The sequence below is a fragment of the Tamandua tetradactyla genome, chromosome 6 (genome assembly GCF_023851605.1).
Source record: "Tamandua tetradactyla isolate mTamTet1 chromosome 6, mTamTet1.pri, whole genome shotgun sequence".
In the NCBI taxonomy this organism is placed as follows: Eukaryota; Metazoa; Chordata; class Mammalia; order Pilosa; family Myrmecophagidae; genus Tamandua; species Tamandua tetradactyla.
The window spans coordinates 81,196,307-81,215,287 of NC_135332.1; the positions used below are offsets into that span (position 1 = coordinate 81,196,307).

Consider the following 18,981-nt stretch of genomic DNA (forward strand, 5'->3'; position numbering starts at 1 on the left):
GTGGCTCAAATCTGCTGGTCCCTTGCTCCTGGCCTCCGTGCTTTCAGCCTCTGTTTCCTATGGAGGGGTTCCTCACTCGGCCATCTGTGGGCCTTCACTTAGCTCCTCCAGGACACAATTCTAGGTTCTGGCATTCTTAGCATCTCATGGGAAGGCACATGGCGACTTCTGCTGGGCCCTGCATCTCTAAATGTTGGGATTTAGAAGCAGCTCTGAAGCAACTGTTCTCCAAGCATCTGCAACAGCTCTGAGCTTTCTTCAAAATGTTTCCCCTTTTAAAGGACTCCAGAAAACTAATCAAGACCCACCTTGAATGGGCAAAGTCACATCACCATCTAATCAAAAAGTCATACCCACAATCGGGTGTGTCACTGCTCTGTGGGCATAATCTAATCAAAACCTTCCACAACAAAAAGTTATATATTTTTCTCTGAGTACACATTATACTGAATTTCATAGGTTTAAGAATGAACTGCTTTGCTTTTCATTGCTTTATAAAATAGCCTGTAATTTTCTGTCTAATGTCATTTTTCATTCAAAGGTTATCCGAACAGTGCTTCTTAAATCCGAATAGTTTAGGAGATTTTTGGTCAACTTTTTATTAGGTATTTCTAGTTTCGATAGTTTATTCTGTCGATAAAATGCGTATCTTAAAATAGTTGTATTGCTTATGTCCAAATGTCTGAACAATTTTTCTGGCATCCCCCAAATGTGTAAGTTTTTCCATATATCTGTCAAATCATTTATTAATTGAATAGTTCGGTTCTCCCATGTCTGTCCTTATGTTTTTCAAGCTTCATCTGTTCCGGATCTGGGGGATCTGCGTATTAAAATCTCCCACTACATCGGTATTTCTATCTAGTTCTATTATTGTTGTTGTTGTTTAGTTGCCGCTTGGTTGGGGACACAGAGGCACTTCTGACCGCCTGGCTAGGCTGCAGGGACCTGGGCTCGCAGGGTGAACGTCGCGGAACAGAACCACCGAGTCCCCCTGGCCGCCCGCCGCCTAGAGTGGCTGCGCCGGCCCCGGCGGGGCGGGACTTCCGGGACTCTATAGGCCCGGGGACCGAGTCGCCCTGGCTCTGCGGCACCGCGCGGCCGGGGTAGGAGGTGAGTTCGCGGAACGAAACCTCCAGGTCTCGGATCTAGCGCCGGCGTGACCCCGCTGACCCCGCGCGTGTGTGAGGGTGTGGGCGCGGGGAAGACAGGCGCTGCTCGTCCTGGGGTGGGGGTCGGTGTGCAGTCTGCCGGGGTTACCCTCCGCAGGGGTGTGCAGCAGGAGGCCGAGCTGGACGGGCCGAGAGCTGCAGAACCCCGCCCCGGGGCTTCGGCGTTGACCGAGGGCGAGCGCTGCCACAGGAACTCAGAGCGATGGGGCAGGCGTGCGGATTAAGGTGGAGGAAGGGGGTCCAGAAATTCGATGCGAGCGGCAGAGCTGCACAGAGCCGGGTGAGGAATGGTGTCACACTCGACTCGAAACGCCCTTCCCGGGAGGCTCCATATAGGATGAAGAAGGGGCTCTGGGGACGGAGAGGGGTTCGGAACCTGTTGTCGTTCATGAAAGTAGAACAGGCTGTCGGACTTCCCAGTTCTCTGTCTGCACAGCATGAGGCCGAGCCCTTAGGAGAATCTGCATCCGTGCTCATTCAGGTTGTTGGCAGAATCCGGTTCCTGAGATCTCGGTTTCGTTGCTGGCTATTAGCTGGGGCCCTGGCAGTTCCTAGAGGCCTCTCTCGGCCCTTACTTGTGGCCCCTAAATTTCAGAGTTAGCAATTGCATGAATCTTTCCCTGTCTTGGAATCTCTCTGACTACCCCTCTGCTATGTCTCTTCAGCCACATCACCTCTGCTTTTAAGGGGCCATGTGATTGGACTGGGTCCATCCAGGTCAGTAACTTTAATTCCTTTTGCAAGTCCCTTTTACCTTGTAGTGTAACATATCCACAGGTTTCAGAGACTTAAGATATGGGCATGATGGGAGGGGCATGGGTCCTGTGTCCTAAGAAAGGGCAAGGGGAGAGATCCCCCAAGGTCCCACATATTGAGGTGAGAAATTAACTTAGAACATAGTTTACTAAAATTTATGCTTAAAAAATGCACATATTCATTTGTGTAAGCCTAGAGCTTTCTGGAATGGTCCATTAGAAATTGGGATAACAATAATGACGAACCAAAATATTTTAAAACAAAATGAACTGAATGAATATTACAAACAATTGAATCTTCCTTCGGGTAGGGGACAGTAAAGACAGTCCCTCCATGGAAATTGGGCTTCTGTACTGTCAGGGCATCTATGCAGTCACTGAAAGCCTCACTGGTGTCCTTGGGGCTGCACATACCTACTGTTGTGCTTCTGTTTCCACAGCCTGTGTTCCTGACCTTGCCCTCTGCGTGGACAGGCACCTCCCTCTGTGCTCTCCTTGTTTGAATCTTGTCTCATACCAATCCTCTGAGCACCCCTGTCAAATCAATCTTCCTGAGATTTTGTTAGTTCTCTCTCTCCTAATGTGGAAATATAGCCCACACCTCACCTGTACTGGGCAGCCGAGACCCCTCAGACTGTCCCTTGATGACCCAGCCACTGATGTCTGTCCAAACCTCTGCCCTGTCAGCCCTGCCCTCTCCCATGTATCTCTCCAGGCTTGGCCAAAGTCTCATTCTTTGTGCTTGGTCCTTCTTTCTAAATGGGGCCCAGCCTTACGTCTCACCTTCTCCCACCAGTTTTGTCTCCATACCTGTCCTCTGCCCTCCTCAGACACCAGTGCCTGGTCCCTCCGTGATCTCAGTCCAGCAACCTCACCAAATCCCCTTCCTTCCTTGAGTAGCCTGGGTCCTGTGAGTGACACACATCATCATCTCAACTCCCTGCACCATCCTTCTGCCACCCTTCTGCAGAGAAGTCGCTCCTAGGCTTCAGCCTCTCAAGAGCTCCTTGACTAAACCCCCACCATCTCCTCATAACATCCCCTCTCAACTCTTATCTCCATCCAAAGTGGAACAAATGTTCTTTCCTCTTAAATGAAGCTGCAGGTGAGGCCGGAAGAAGCAGGAGGGCCCACTCCAGCCTGTGAACCTCATCGCCACCTAGGAGGGTCAGTGGAGGATGTAGGTGGCCCCTCAACTAAGGACATGCATCTGGACCGAGTGTAACCTGGTCCACTCTTAGAGTGCAGGCAGTGCCTCACTTCAGGTCTGTGGGTTGTGGACCCAACCTGGCAGCTGTTGGCTTTACCCCCATCATTCCACCACCCTGGCCTCCTGCTGCTTCCTCACTTCCCCACCCCCATGCTTCCCCAGTGTCTACCTGACACCATCCCTCTCATCCCTGCTCAGCCTATCCTATCAGCCCTATTCAAAATGCCCCCAGCTCAGGGCTCTGCACACCCTTCCCCCAACTGCATCTGTCCATTTCTTCCTATCTCCCTCGCTGTTGTGTACCACTGTGATCTGTCCCCACTAGGATCCATGAAGGCACTGGTCAGGTGCTCAGGAAACACTGAAAGAAATGATTGTCCAAGAGGACAGATCCAGTCCTTAGGCCAGCAGGCAGCATCCAGGTGGGCTTCTGCTGATGTTTTCTACCACTTTCCAATCCATGTGCCTTGAGAAACTCTGGCTCCATTAACTTCCAAGATATGAGAACGTTTTACCACCCCCAACTCCTACCCACAGTACCGTTGGCCCATCACCCCGGCTCCATCTCCCTACAGAAGCTCCCAGGCTGGCTCCCAATTCCTCATCTGTGCAGCAAACATTGAGTGCCTCCCCAGGGTTGTAAGGGTAAAAAAGGCAGGCAAGCTCCCCACTCTTAGTGACAGTACTGCCTCCAAATAATACAGTCAGAGACCCAGTGCCCAGCAAGTGCCAAATGGGAAGATGGGCCAGGAGGGCTGGGTAAGGGTGTCAGGAGAGTGACTGAGGAGGAGTCTGGAGGAGTACAGGTGGGCACAGTTGTTATGAAGTCCTGGGCAGGAAAAAGCTCAGCTTGTGTTGAAACCAGTCTGTGTAGGGTTCAGAGAAAGAGAATAGAGGGGGAATGTACTCAGAGATGGGGGGGTTAGAGAGTTGTAAGGACCTCATATACTGCCTCTGACTACATTTAAGGGATGATAATTGGGGCTTGGGGATTGAGGACGGCAGGGATGCCAGGGAAACATCTGTTGTGGTTGCCTAGGTGACCAGGGTAGTGGCCAGGGAGATGGCAGAAATGGAGGATGGACAGTGAAAGCTGCCAATGGTGTGGGTGTGGGAGGCAGAGGGGGTTCAGGCCCCACTCCTGGCTGGGCCACTGGGCAGGGTGTGGTAGATTTACACAAAGAGATAGGGAATTAATAACTGAATTCACATGAAGTACCTAACGTGTCCAGAGGGAGTGGTCAGAACTAGAAATATAAATTTGGGTATGTCACAGAAAAATGAGTATTGACTCCTTGGGACTGGACGAGATCACCCAGAAAGTCTGTTCCCTTCCTTAGAAGGGAACCCTGAGGCACCAACATGAAGAATGAGATAAGGATCCCATCCAGGAACCGAGAGAGAGCTTGAGTGGTGGGAGGGTAGCTCAGGAAGGTCGAGATGGAAGTACCTTCTGTGGAAGCCACCAAGAAGGCACAACACATTCATATTTTATCACTGGGGTTGGCAAGTTGCACTGTGGTGACCATGCACATGGCCCATAACCAGCCCTGGCCGCTCTGCCCTTGGAGCTGTTGCCTCCTCCTCTATAAAGTGGGTTGGGTGTGTTACATGTAGGGTGCTCTGAACTTCAAGGATGTTATATAATGCACATGGCATAGCAGGGACATAATCTCTGTGAGGGACACTCTTCTCCTATTAGTACTGGGTCTGGGCCCTTCCAGGGAGATGCCTGCTGGGCACTGTGGATCACTTTGCTATGGGGTCAGTTTCTCATCCCTTCTTGCCTAAGGTCTGGCTTGTGAGTCTGTCCACATGGCTTGCTATCCCTTCCCTTGGGTCCAGGCTCAGAGCAGATGGCACAGGCCCTCTTCAGGTCTCAGGCTACAAGGTGAAACAGGAAACCTCTACCCAATGGGAGGACTGGTCCTGGGAGATGGCACCTTCTGCAAGCTCATGTGTGTCCCTACTGGTCTCCAGGTGCTGGCCATGCCCAGCCTCAGAGCTCGTCCCAAGGAGGCAGAGATGGAGTTTGTAAGGTTGGGATCATCCCCTGGAACCCCTGCATCCCGGGCCTATATGAGTGATGTGCCTGCTGCAACCCACCCTGGATCTGCACTCCTTGGTTCCTTCTGCTGCCATGATGCTGAGCCAGGAGCCATCCACCCTCACCATCAACAGCCAGGTATTGGGAGCAGGTTCTCTCATTGTACCCTTATTCCAGAGTGACAGTGTTCTTGTCACTCTCTGCTTACCCCTGGAGACATCTATCCTCCTTTGGGACAGTATACCTTGTAAACCCAGGGGCCTAGGTTGGATATCAGACAGAAAGTCAGCCTGGCCTGTCTCCTACCCTGTGGCCCAAGTAATACACTCTCGTTTCCCTGCCTGACACAGAGTATGACTTGATGGTCACCAGGATCCTCTGCTTTGTCCCACAGCCCTGCCCCCATGGTGAGCAGCCTTCCTTGACTCCCAGCCCAGCCCATTGGAGCCTTGGCTCTGCTCCCTCCTAGCTACATTCACACTGCATAGCCTCTCCTATACCCTTCAAAATCCTGCCAAAAGTCCTTTCTGAAGATATCTCACTAACTTGCCTCCTTTTTGAACCTGTAGCAGTGATTGGGATGGCTACGTGGTATTGGCTCCCCTTGCTTTGATCTGACAGTGGCTGTTTTGTAAGAGGACACTCTTAATTGAGTGTGACTTTTATTATACTCAGAAAATCTGGACAGGGAACCCACATGAGACCCTGCATGGAGCAGAGGAGGTCAGGGCTAAAGGTAGAGATGGTGCAGAGCAGTCCTTGGTGTACTGAACAGAACAGAAAAGAACAGACTCTGGGCAGGGATGGGCAATAAGAAACATGAGGAAGCCCAAAGTATGTCCTGCGAAATGGGCCTGCTGACCGACCTGAGCAGAGGCAAGATGTTAATTATTTAGCCAAGGGCCACTGCAGGGGCTGTGGGCACACTGATGAAGGGAAAAGAGAGTTCCAAGACTTATATTCCAGAAAGAACAAGTTAATGGCAGCTTGGGTTTAAAAAGGCACTATGTCAGATAAGGGGTTGGGGGAGCTCTCATTGAAGTGAGAGATCCCCTGGGGTTCACATGGCAGAAAGCCTGAGTAAGGTACTGGGTGAGGTCCATGCTGTGCTAGGGTCTCTCACATAGCCCTCTCAAGAACATGGTTTCATGACTTGGGTAGTTCCTTCACCTTGTTTCATAAACCCAGAAGCCACTAATCATAAGGGGTGATTCCTATTGGGAAATCTAACAGATTTGTTTTGTTCTAGAAGGGCTCAAAGTCCTCACCCTTTTCTCTGATTGGGTGTCACAGGGGCAGCAAGTACAGCACAAGCAAATATATTTGCTCTTAAACCTTTTCCTTTGCCTTTAAACCCAAATTTTACTGGCTTTTTCTTTAAGGAAAACCATATTTCTAATTTCATATTTCCTTTTTAAGGAGGACTTTTATTTTCTATTCTCACAGCTCTGTATTGCAGAGAAGAGTTGCATCAAATTTATCAGGTTCAAATTTAACAGGAACTCATGATCTCCCATATTCTCACCAACAGTATTCATTTTTATGTCCTGTTTCAGAAAAAGGCTCTTCCATCTAAATGGTGACTCAGGCCAGAATACCAGATCACCCTGGACACCAGTCCCTTCCTCTCTACCTGTCCTTTGCATCTCTTAAGTCCTGACTGGTCATCTTGTGAATCTACCTCTCAATTCCCCACTGCCACTATCTCCTGGTCCACACCAGTAACATCATGTATAAATCAGGGGCTGGCAAAATACTGCCTACCAGGCAAATCTGGCTGGTGGCCTGTTTTTTATGGCCTGCAAGCTAAGAATGATTATTAAAGAAGATTATGACAGAGACCTTACAGTTACAAAGCCTAAAATAGGTGGTCTCTGGCCCTTTACAGAAAAACTTTACCATTTCCTATCTACAGAGTCACGTAGCCTTCTTCATCTTTCCCCATCCAGTTCTTACTCTACATGCAGGCAGAGGAGGACAATGGGTTCCCAGGTTAGAGTCTCCCACAGGTAGGTAGGTGAGCACTGTGAGTCCCAGGCCATCCCTGATGGGGCTGAATACTCCATTGGACCCTTGTTTCCCACCATAGCCTCCCTTTCTGATCCCATCACCCCTTCCTTTCTCAGCTAAGCCTGCCCTGAACCCAGACTTCAGGGTGCAAGGAGTTTGCAGGAGGGTGTTCTGGCCAAAGGAGACAGTCGGGGGTGCCACAAAACACAGTGTGTCTGGGATAGCATGACCAGAGCTTTAAGTGTCACCAAGAATGAGGCAGAAGGTATGGTGTGCTCATGGCCTGGTCCTCTAAGGGAGTGGATACAGCTGAAGGGCTGAACTTGTGGCCAAGTCTGATCTGCATCTAGGTCACTCTGGCAGCTCTTCAGGGAACAGAAATGTCCACACTGAAGGAAAGAGATGAAGAGAAATGCTGTTGTGGTGGAAGATTATAAAGACCGGGAACGATGTTGTCGGACTCAATTGAAGGCTTGGGGCAGAGGGTTGACCAAACCTGAGGAGGCTAAGGAGTTGGAGTGGAAGGGGTGTCCTTCACCATCCATCACCAGTGATTGCTGATAGATGAGGAATTAGTCCATGTTCAAGCATGCAGAGTCCCTGCCCCTGTATCCAGAAATGATCTGTACTGTGTAGAAAACAGTGAGTAAGAGGTGGAGAAGAGAGAGAGGATTGGGAAAGGAGGAGCTGCCATTTGCGTGTGATGGTCAGAGAAGGCCTTTCCAAGTGCGTGCACTGGACCAGAGACCTGGCAGGAGGGAAGGAGGAAGCATGAGGATAATTTGTAAAGAGTATTATAGGCAATCCAGACTAAGGGCATTGTATCCACTGTGTTCAGGAAACAAGAGTAGAGATGACAAGAATAGTACAAGTGGGCCACATGAAACTTGGAGGACCTGGGAGAACTTTGAGTGCTTTGAGAATGGCTGATGTCACTAGGCTGTCTAGGGACAAGGAAGGGAAGTTGTGAGATCAGGTAATCTACTTAATGCCCAGGCAAGAAAACATTTGGCATGGCCTAGGATTCCATGGGAGCAAGTATTTCACAGTTCCTTCAGATATGAAGAGAGAAGAGTGAGGTGCCAAAGCCCCTCTTCTCTCTTGTTAAGGAGGCTTATATGTATTTCTGCCTTCAGAAAGTCAGTCACACCAGTGTAAGCACTCTTACCAGTTCAAGAAGCTGCCAAACTGAAGACACCAATCAGAATTGGAGGTGTTAGGTAAAAAAAAAATACATTTTACAGGACATAACAGCAGTCTCTGATTGCTCCTCTGCAAAACAGAGGGATGTTTCATGAGTTCTTGATGCACAGCATAGTCAAATGATGCTTCTATATGGTTCATAACCCTCCTTTTGATTAGAACTACCTTTGCTTCTCCGAAGGGGACAGACCTCTTTGTACCTGGCAGCAAAGGGCCAACCTTTCAACACAGGCAACTTCTAAGGCTAAGGCTAGAATTTCATTAATTGGCACTGAGAATAAAAATAGCTCTGACACTTGTCTCTGTTTTACCTAACTCAGACCCACTTGGGATGGGAAAGCAGTAGGCATTGCTCAAAAACATTGTAAGGTGATCAGAAAACTTGCAACTGCCAGGGGCAAAAGATTCAATTGAGACATAAAATAGACCACGTAATTGGGCCTATCCAATTGGCAAAAAGTTTCTTTGGAAAATTAGAACATTGAAAAGTGCCTATGTATTTAGAAAACCATCCATATGCCCAGGGCAGGATGCATGCTCAAAAAAGACCTGAGAAGAACCTTGACTTTCACCATTGTCTATCTCTAAGCTCCATACAAGCAGGAAGGAAGCCTGAGACAGAGTTGTAAATAGCTTGGTTACGTATTAAAGGAGTGCCCCAATAAAAATGGACAAGGATTTTTTTATTTGCTTTGTTTTTTAGCTCCTGATATTCAAGGAACTCTTATCAAAACATTTGCTGAACGCAAGTAAGCCTTCTACAATCAAGTAAACAGCAAACTCTTCAGAAGGTGACAAATGTCCTTTCCCAGGATACCTCATGATATTTCAATGTCCAGATTACAACAAAAATTCACAAAACATAGAAGAATGGGGAAGATGGCCCAATTAAAAGAAAAATTAATTAAAATTGTCCCTGGGTAAGCCCAGACATTAGACTTACTAGGAAAAGACTTTAAACCAGCTGTCTTAAATGTGCTGAGAGAGCTACAGGAAACCATGGACAAAGAACTAAAGGAAGTTAGGGAAATGATGCTTGAACAAAATGAGAAAATGAATAAAGTGATAAAATTGTAAAAAGGCAAAAATAAAAATTCTGAACTTGAATAATATAGTATCTGAAGTGAAAAGTTCACTAGAAGAATCCAAAAGCAGATGTAAACGGGCAGAAGAATGAATCAGTGAACTTGATAGGACAATTGAAATTATCAAGTCTAGAGGAATAGAAAGGAAAAATGATAAAAGTGAAGAGAGCCTAAGAGACTGATGGAACACCATCAAGTATACCAACATATGCATTGTGGGATCCCCAGAAGGAGAAGAGGCAGAGGGGTGGAATGTTGGAGAAAGAATTTTTGAAGAAATAATGGCTAAAACCTTCCCAAATACATAAATTCATAATCCTAGAAGCTCAGTGAACTCCAAACAGCACAAACTGAAAAAGTTCTATACTGGGACACATTATAATCAAATGGTTGAAAGACATGAGAGAATCCTAAAAGCATCAAGTAAGAGGTGTCTCATCATGCATAAGTGATCCTCGGTAAGATCAACTGCTGATTTATCATTAGAAACCATGGAGCCCAGGAGGCAGTGGGGTGTCATATTTAAAGTGATAAAAGACAAAACTGCCAACAAGATAACCACTTAAAAGATAATAGTAATAACAAATACACACAGAAAAGGAAAGAAGGGAATCAAAATGTCAAACTACAAAATAACAACTAAGTATTAAAAAGTCAGTGTGTAGTAATTGAGAAATGAACATGAGACAACAGAAAACAAATAGCTAAATGGCAGAAGTCCTTATCAGTAATTACTTTTAATGATAGGTGGATGAAACTAATTAAAAGGCAGATATTAACAGAGTGTATATTTTAAAAACAAAACACAATCCACTCATATGCTGTCTGCAAGAGACTCACTTTTAGATACCATTACAGGATGAGATTTCAAGTAAAAAGATGGGAAAGGATACTCCATGCAGATAGTAACTAGAAGAGACCTGGGGTAGCTGTATTGCACAAAATAATTTCTCAGAAAAGCTACAGCAGATAAAGAAGAGCATTATATATTGCTCTTGGTTCAATTGGCAAATGGTTCAATTCATCAAGGAGATATAGGAGTTATGAGCATATATGCAACTCAAAACACAGTCCCAAGATATATGAAACAAACATCAACAGAATTAAAAGGAGAAATGGGCAGTTCACAATAATAGTTGGAGATACCAATACTCTTTTCAGTAATGGATAGAACAAGCAAACTGAAGATCAATAAGGAAATAGATGGCTTCAACAACACTACAAACCATTTAAACCTAGCAGACATACATGGGACATTTACAGGATAGTCTGTTAGACCATGAAATAAGTAAATAAAATTTAAAAGATTGAAGTGAAAGTAATGTTTCCAAACACTATAGGATTAAGCAAGAGCAATAACAGAAAGAAAACTGAAAAACTCACAATGTATGGAAATTAAATAAGATGCTTTTAAATAAGAGATGGGTCAAATAAAAAAGTCACGAGAGATTAGAAAATGCTTAGAGATGCATTAAAAATGAATATACAGTGTACCAAAACCTATAGGATGCAGAAATGCAGTGCTCAAAATGCAATTTATAGCACTAAGTGCCTGTGTTGAAAAAGATCTCAAATTTTTACTGTAAATGAGCATCTTGACTAACTAGAAAAAAAAGAAAATCCAAAGCTAGCAGAAGAAAATGAATGGTAAGGACCAGAGTAGGAATACATGAAATGGAGAATAGAAACATTAGAGAAAATCAGTGAAAGCAAAAGTTGGTTCTTTGAAAAGCTCAACAAACCTGAGGCTAGGTTGACTAAAAAAAAGAAAGGAGACTCAAATTATGAAAATCATAAATGAAAGGGATATTACTACCAACTTTACAGAAACAAAAAGAAAAGAGGATGCTGTGAGTAACTGTACACCAGCAAATTGAATGAACAGATGAAATGTATAATTTCCTCAAAACACAAACTACCAAAACTGACACAATAAGAAATAGACAATCTGACTATAACTATGACAAGTAAGGGGGTTGACTCAGTAGTCAAAAACCTCCCAATAGTGAAAATCCCAGGACCAGAGGTAAATTTAACGTCTAAAGAAGAATTAACACTAATTCTTCTTAAACTTTTTTTTAATTAGGAAGTACGATAAGCAATAAGTAAAAATAAAGAAAAAACTAGCAAAAACAAAACAGAAAATGAGAAAAAAAACAAATTTAAAAAAATAGGAAGGAAAATTTCCTAAATAATGGAAAACATCCAATGTCCATGGATTGGAAGCTTAATATTAAGATTACAATACTACCCAAAGATATACCAATTCAGTGCAATCCCTATCAAAATCCCAGTAGTGTTTTTCCAGAAAGAGAAAGACCTATCCTAAAATTCATAAAGATTTCCAAGAGGCCCATATTAGCCAGTACACTCTTGAAAAGACAAAGTGGGGAGATTCACACTTTCCAATTTCAAGGCTAATTAAGAAGCTACCATAATCAAACAGTGTGACATGAGAATAGACATATAGAACAGTGGAATAGAATAGAGATACTAGAAATAAATCCTTACATCCATGGTCATTTAATTTTCAACAAGGGCATCAAGACCATTTGTTTCAGTTTTCTAAAGCTGCCAAAGTGCAATATACCAGAAATGGACTTGTTTTTATTAATGGAGATTTATTAGTTTACAAATTTATAATTCTAAGGCCATGAAAATATCCAAATTAAGACATCAAGAGGAAAATACCTTCTCAGAAGAAAGGCTGCTGGCATCCAAGGTTCCTCTGTCAGCCAGCAAAGCATATGGCAAGTATGCTGCTCCTTCACTCCAGTTTCCACTGCTTTCAGCTTCTTGTTTCAGTGGCTCTCTCAGCTCTTCCAGAGACTTTTGTCAAAGTTTCTTTGGATGTTTTTCTTTTATCTTCATAAAGGACTCCAGTAAACAATTAGACCCACCTTGAATTGGGTGACTCACATCTTAGTTGAAACAACCTAATCAAAAGGTCTCACCCACAATAGGTCTGCATCCACAAGAATGGATTAAAAGAACATGGCCTCTTCTGGGGCACATAATAGCTTAAAACCAGCACACCATTCAATGGGGAATAAACAGCCTTTTCAAAAAATGGTGGTGATAGTCCCCTCGGGTGACTGGAAAGAAAGGAGGAAATATTCACCCTCCCCATTTGGAGAATTTCTGATATTCTGGCAAACAGTGGGGACAACCAAATCAATAGATCAAGCCCTGGATCTTGGGGTTCACCCCTATGAAACTTATTCCTGCGAATGATAGGCTAAGCCTACTCAAAATTATGCCTGAGTCATAATCTTGTTGCTCAGATGTGGCCTCTCTAAACCAACTTGGCCAGTAAACTTACTGCCCTCCCCATATGAGGGACATGACTGCCAGGGGTGTAAATCTCCCTGGCAACATGGGACAAAACTCCGGTATGAGCCAGGACCCAGCATCATGGGATTGAGAAGGCCTTCTTGACCAAAAGAGGGAAGAGAGAAATGAGACAAAGTTTCAGTGGCTAAGAGATTTCAGAGTTGAGAGGTTACCCTGAAGGTTATTTCTTATGCATTATATGGTTATCCCTTTTTAGTTTGTGGTATATTGGACTGATTGGAAGGAAGTTTCTGAAACTTTTGAGCTATGTTCCAGTAGCCTTGATTCTTGAAGATTATTGTATAAAAATATAATTTTTACAGTGCAGCTGTGTGATTGTGAAAACCTTGTGTCTGATGCTCCTTTTATTCAGGGTATGTACAGATGAGTAAAAAGATAGATAAAAATAAATAAACAATATGGGGGACAAAGGGTAAAATATATTGGGTAAATGGAAATACTAGTGATCAGTGGGAGGGAGGGAGGGGTAAGGGATGTGTGATGTATGATTTTTTCTTTTTTTATGTCTTTTACTGGAGTAATGCAACTGTTCTAGAAAATGATCATGGTGTTGATTATACAACTATGTGATAATATTGTGAGCCATTGATTGTACACCATGTATGGATGATATGTGTGCAAAGATGTGTCAATAAAAAATTGTTAATGGTGCTGGGAAAACTTGATATCACAAACAAAAGAAGGAAGTTGAACCCTTACCTTACACCATATACAAAAATTAACTCAAAGTTAATCAAAGACCTAAATGTAAGAGCCAAAACTATAAAACTCAGAAGAAAACTTAGAGGCAAATTTTCATGACTTTGGGACTGGCAATGATTTCTTAAATGACACCCAAAACACATGTGCGTAGCTTAAACTTTAACCTACAAGTCACCTGTACCTCATTATAATACTAAAAGTCATGCCCATCATCATATTAAGGCTGCCATTTTCTTACATATATGCTGTGACTAACAGGTAGTGAGTCTGCACATGCTCATTAATTAGATCACTTCTGAATTTTATCATCTGGGGCCACTGTGCTCATTATCCTAAAACCTGCCCTTCTTTTAATTCTATAAAACTATCAGAATTACTGTAGTTCAGGGAGACAAATTTGGGGGCTTATAGGCCATCTGATCTCCTGCTACATGCCTAGTAATAAACTTTTTCTCTCTTTGGGAAAAAAAAGCACAGGCAATGAAAGAAAAACAGATAAATTACACATCATTAAAATAAAAAATTGTGCTTGAAAAAACAACCCACAGAATTGGGAGAAAATAGTTGAAAAGACTCATTGCTTATAATGGCTTAATATATAGAATGTATGAGAAACTTCAGCTCAACAACAAAAAAATTTTAATGGGCAAAGGACTTAGATGGACATTTTTCCAAAGAAGGTATATAATTGGCCAATAAGGACATGAAAAATGGTCAACATCATTAGTCATTAGGGAAATGCAAATTAAAAAAAAACATAAGATATCATTTCACCTCCACTTAGAATAGCTAAACAATTACAATAGCTTGTAATTATTTTAAAAAATTACAAGAAAGAAATGCAAACATCCTTAATATATGCTCATTCCATTCTACATATATAATCAGTAATTCACAATATCACATAGTTGCATATTCATCATCATGATCATTTCTTAGAACATTTGCATCAATTCAGAAAAAGACAACAGAAAAATAAAACAAAAACAGAATAGAATAGCTATAAATTTTCAAAACCTGAAATAACAAGTATTGACAAGGATATGGAGGAATTGGGACCCTCCTACATTGCTGGTGGTAATGTAAAATGGTTCCACCAGTGGTGAAAACAGTTTGGTTGTTCCTCAGAAAATTAAACAGAGAAATGTGATCCGTGTAATTCTATTTCTAGGTATATACCCCAAAGAATTGAAAACAGGAACTTACAGTTACTTGTATGTCAATAGTCACAGCAGATGAATGGATAAAATGTGTATGCATATAATGGAGTATTATTTAGCCGTAAAAGGGAATGAAGTTCTGGGGTGCGGGGGTAGTTCAGTGGTAGAATTCTCACCTGCCATGCAGGAGACCCAGGTTCAATTCCTGGGCCATGCACTTCCCAAAACAAAGAAACCAACAAAAACAAAAAACAAATTCAGCAAATGGTGCTGCAATAATGGGATACTCACATGGAAAAAATAATTAAATGTGACCCTACCATACAGCATACAAACAAAGGGGAGGGGGGATGAAATTGTGATACATGCTACAACATAGATGAACCTTGAAAACGTGCTAAATGAAATAAGCCAGACACACAAAGACAAATATCGAATCATTCCACTTATATGAAATATCTGGAGTAGGCATTTTCATAGAGGCAAGAGTAGATTAAGAGGTTGCCAGGAGTTAGAGGGAGGGGAATAGGAGTTAATGCTTAATGGCAACAGAGTCTGTTTTGGGTGATGGAAAATTTTGGAAATAGAGGTTAAGGTAGCAAAATTGTGTAATGCCAGTGAATTGTGCCTTTAAAAATGATTAAGATGGCAAATTTCATGTTATGTTTTACCACTTTAAAAAATGTAAAGCAGATCTGAGAAGCTTACAGTTTGCAATGTGGCACTGTAGAATGCGTAAAAATGTAATGTAAGGTATGTAATGTTTTCCTTGTACACATAGGAGGGGTGGTGAGGTGAGAAGTTCCTGGATAGGGGACACATTTCAAGGTAGAGCCAGTGAGACATGCTGATGATCCAGCTGTGGGTATAAGTGGAATCAATGGGGGTCCTAGGATTTGGGCTGAAGCAGAAAAGAAACTGCAGGTGCATTTCCTGAGACAGAATTCTGGGGAAGGGCAGGTTGAGAGTTAATTGAGAGGTCCCATCCTCAGCTCCCATGCCTGCTCAGTTCTCCCAGCTTCCTGGACTTACCTCATCCCCTCACATGATCCAGAGCCACCCCCACCTCTAATGAGTTCCATGCTTCCTTAACTTTCAACACAGAAGGTGAGACCAAGGCTGAGATAGCTCTGCAAATTTGTTTTCTTTGTATTTTCCTTGTTCCTACCATAGCAGTTCCTTTCAACTGACTTCATATTTATTATTTCAGATTATGACACCAGGACTGAGGACAAGGGGTTCCTTCAAAAGGAAGAAGTTTCTGAGGACTTGAAATTGCAAACAGAAATAGAAAGTTATACTGGCAATGTTTCCCAGACACCTAAGCTTGGAGAACTTTGTTACGACATCTTCGAAAGAGATTGGGGGATCCCTGAAGGCAAGAGACTGGTCACGTCCCTGTACCATGAGGGGGATTTCACACCAGGAAGAATGTTATTTAAGGAAACTCCTGCAGGAGAGACAGATTTAGACTGTAATGGTTATGAGAGAAGCTTCCAGCTGAGCCCTAATCTGATGACTTATCAGGGAATTCCTACAGAAGAAAGGCCACATCTGTATGACATGTGTGGCCAAAACCTTCAACATAATGTTGACCTAACTAGCCATGAGAAGGTTCACATAGGTGAAAGCCCATTTATATGTAACGAGTGTGGAAAAACCTTTAGAGGAAGCTCTGATCTTATTCGGCATCAGATAATCCACACTGGAGAGAAGTCATTTATATGTAATGAATGTGGAAAATCCTTCAGCCAGAATTCGGTTCTTAAAAATCATCGAAAATCTCATATGAGTGAGAAACCCTACCAGTGCAGTGAATGCGGGAAAGCCTTTATTGTGCATTCAAACCTTATTAGACATCAGATGAACCACAGTGGAGAGAAGCCTTATGTATGTAATGAATGTGGGAAAGCCTTCTGCCAGAACTCAAGCCTTAAAAAGCATCAAAAATCTCACATGATTGAGAAACCTTATGAATGCAGTGAATGTGGGAAGGCTTTTAGGCGGAGCTCAAACCTTATACAACATCAACGAATTCATTCTGGAGAGAAACCCTATGTGTGCAATGAATGTGGAAAGGCTTTCAGGCGGAGCTCAAACCTCATTAAACACCACAGGGTTCACACAGGTGAAAAGCCTTTTGAATGTAATGAATGTGGTAAAGCCTTTAGCCAGAGCGCACATCTGAGGAAACATCAGAGAGTTCACACTGGAGAAAAACCCTATGAATGTAATGATTGTGGCAAAGCATTCAGTCGGGTCTCAAACCTTATTAAACATCACAGGGTTCACACTGGAGAGAAACCTTATAAGTGCAGTGACTGTGGGAAAGCATTTAGTCAGAGTTCAAGCCTTATTCAGCATCGGAGAATTCACACTGGAGAAAAGCCTCATGTGTGTAATGTGTGTGGAAAAGCCTTTAGTTACAGCTCAGTGCTTAGAAAGCACCAGATAATCCACACTGGAGAGAAGCCATATGAATGTAGTGTGTGTAGGAAGGCTTTCAGCCACAGCTCAGCCCTCATTCAGCATCAGGGAGTACACACAGGTGACAAGCCCTATGAATGCCGTGAATGTGGGAAAACCTTCGGTCGCAGCTCCAACCTTATTCTTCACCAGCGAGTTCACACTGGAGAGAAACCCTATGAGTGTACTGAATGTGGGAAAACCTTTAGCCAGAGTTCAACCCTAATTCAGCATCAGAGAATTCATAATGGGTTAAAACCCCATGAATGTAACCAATGTGGTAAAGCCTTCAACCGAAGTTCAAATCTCATTCACCATCAGAAAGTTCATACTGGAGAAAAACCTTACACCTGCATTGAATGTGGTAAGGGCTTCAGCCAGAGTTCACACCTTATTCAACATCAGATAATCCACACTGGTGAGAGGCCCTATAAATGCAATGAGTGTGGGAAATCCTTCAGTCAGCGCTCAGTCCTTATCCAGCACCAGAGGATTCACACAGGAGTGAAGCCTTACCACTGTACAACTTGTGAAAAAGCATTCAGCCAACGGTCAAAGCTAGTTAAACACCAGTTAATTCACACTAGGGAGTAGCCTGTTGGGCTGGTGAGAATGAAATTGTGGTGTGGCTTCCTGTCCAGCTCCTCTCTGGCAGTTTTCTGAACCTCACCCACTTCTCAGACTTGAAACCTAGCATTGCTCACTACCCCTCCATCCTCATGCCAACCATCCAAAAAAGCCCTGGACCCTACCTTGAAACTCCCTTTACAAGCTCTGACAACTTATATTACCATTTGCCATTGATCTGTATCTTGTATGACCTACTTTTTTTTCTGTTTTAAACAATTTGTGAGCAGATGCCACATTTCTTAGGGGAAAAAGCTTATGAATTCTCAGTATGTGTGAATAAAGTGTATTACTGTAATCAAAACTTATCAAAAAGTAAACTGACATTTGAAATAACCACAGTAATGCTTTTGTCTGGTAATTAATCATTAGTAGTGTGTTCTTTGTAAATGGCTGTAATTGGTATTCTGTTTACATAAAGTGAAGTCAAGAGTTTGGGGGTTTTTTGTTTTGTTTTTCTCTGCTCTGTCACCCTCTCCCAGAGCTGGCTTATACCTGTAACTACAAAGTTCTTTATGCTTTTTCTTGTCTCTCCCATTCCATAATTTGGACCTGAGACCCTCTTGCTGTTGGTGAGAAGGGGGTTCCTGCCCTAGCATTAAGGGGAGCACAGACAAGACCCAACACTGGGAAGATGAGATTAACAACAGTTTTTTAGTAACATAGCCCAGGGGAGAAGGTTACCACATACAACCAGGGCCATTTGGGAACTGCACTCTAGAGCAGAATGAATAGCCAGGGGCTGTGGCTGGCAGGCTTTACAGTAACAAGAGTGTGGTGTGCCCCCAGGTTCCTATGGGAGAATGAAATTGGCTTTGAATAATTATACAGGTTGGCAGGGAACTGTAAAACTCTATTCAGGGGTAAACAGATGCTGCTCCTGGTTCATTTTATAAGTAGAGTTGTTTGACTAGGGGAGTTTATCTTCAATGGTAGAGTGGGAAGAATTTGTGGTTAGAGCATTTAGTACCCTCCTGATTTCACCAGATGTCAAGGCAACATATAATACTGAGCCTTTGGGCTTTACATCACCTAATCCTCCTTCCTTTTCCTTTGTATACATTTGTGCTTCTCGTCCCTACCACTCTTTTTTGATTCAGGTCCCCATGACCTCATTCAGGGTTACTGTATAGTTATACATATAATTTCTGTGTTTAATAATTGGGAGAACTAATTACAAAGTCTAGGGGAAG

At 43.2% G+C, this 18,981-nt stretch overlaps 1 protein-coding gene across 15 annotated transcripts; it reads left to right on the top strand.

Moving 5' to 3' along the window:
- The first annotated feature begins 1,050 nt into the window (after positions 1-1,050).
- Positions 1,051-18,124, top strand: ZNF16 (zinc finger protein 16). 15 transcript variants are annotated; one of them, XM_077166401.1, is made up of 7 exons: positions 1,052-1,110; positions 1,835-1,886; positions 2,365-2,485; positions 3,024-3,189; positions 3,460-3,556; positions 5,115-5,319; positions 15,906-18,124. In XM_077166401.1, exons 6-7 carry the CDS (start codon positions 5,124-5,126, stop codon positions 17,753-17,755), a joined length of 2,046 nt encoding a protein of 681 aa, XP_077022516.1. In that variant the 5' UTR covers positions 1,052-1,110; positions 1,835-1,886; positions 2,365-2,485; positions 3,024-3,189; positions 3,460-3,556; positions 5,115-5,123; the 3' UTR covers positions 17,756-18,124. The 15 variants fall into 15 exon arrangements, with proteins under 15 accessions (XP_077022513.1, XP_077022515.1, XP_077022516.1 ...); XM_077166402.1 differs by lacking the exon at positions 1,052-1,110 and adding an exon at positions 1,417-1,449; XM_077166398.1 differs by lacking the exon at positions 2,365-2,485 and having other exon boundaries at positions 1,051-1,110.
- The last annotated feature ends 857 nt before the right edge of the window (positions 18,125-18,981 follow it).

What these genes read in the sequence shown, in the direction of transcription:
- ZNF16 (XM_077166395.1), top strand. Translation starts at nt 4,894, where the DNA reads ATGGGGTCAGTTTCTCATCCCTTCTTGCCTAAGGTCTGGCTTGTGAGT. An exon ending in TTCAGGTCTCAGGCTACAAG is followed by an intron (nt 5,026 to 5,114) that starts GTGAAACAGGAA and finishes ACTGGTCTCCAG; the next exon opens with GTGCTGGCCATGCCCAGCCT. An exon ending in CCCTCACCATCAACAGCCAG is followed by an intron (nt 5,320 to 15,905) that starts GTATTGGGAGCA and finishes TTATTATTTCAG; the next exon opens with ATTATGACACCAGGACTGAG.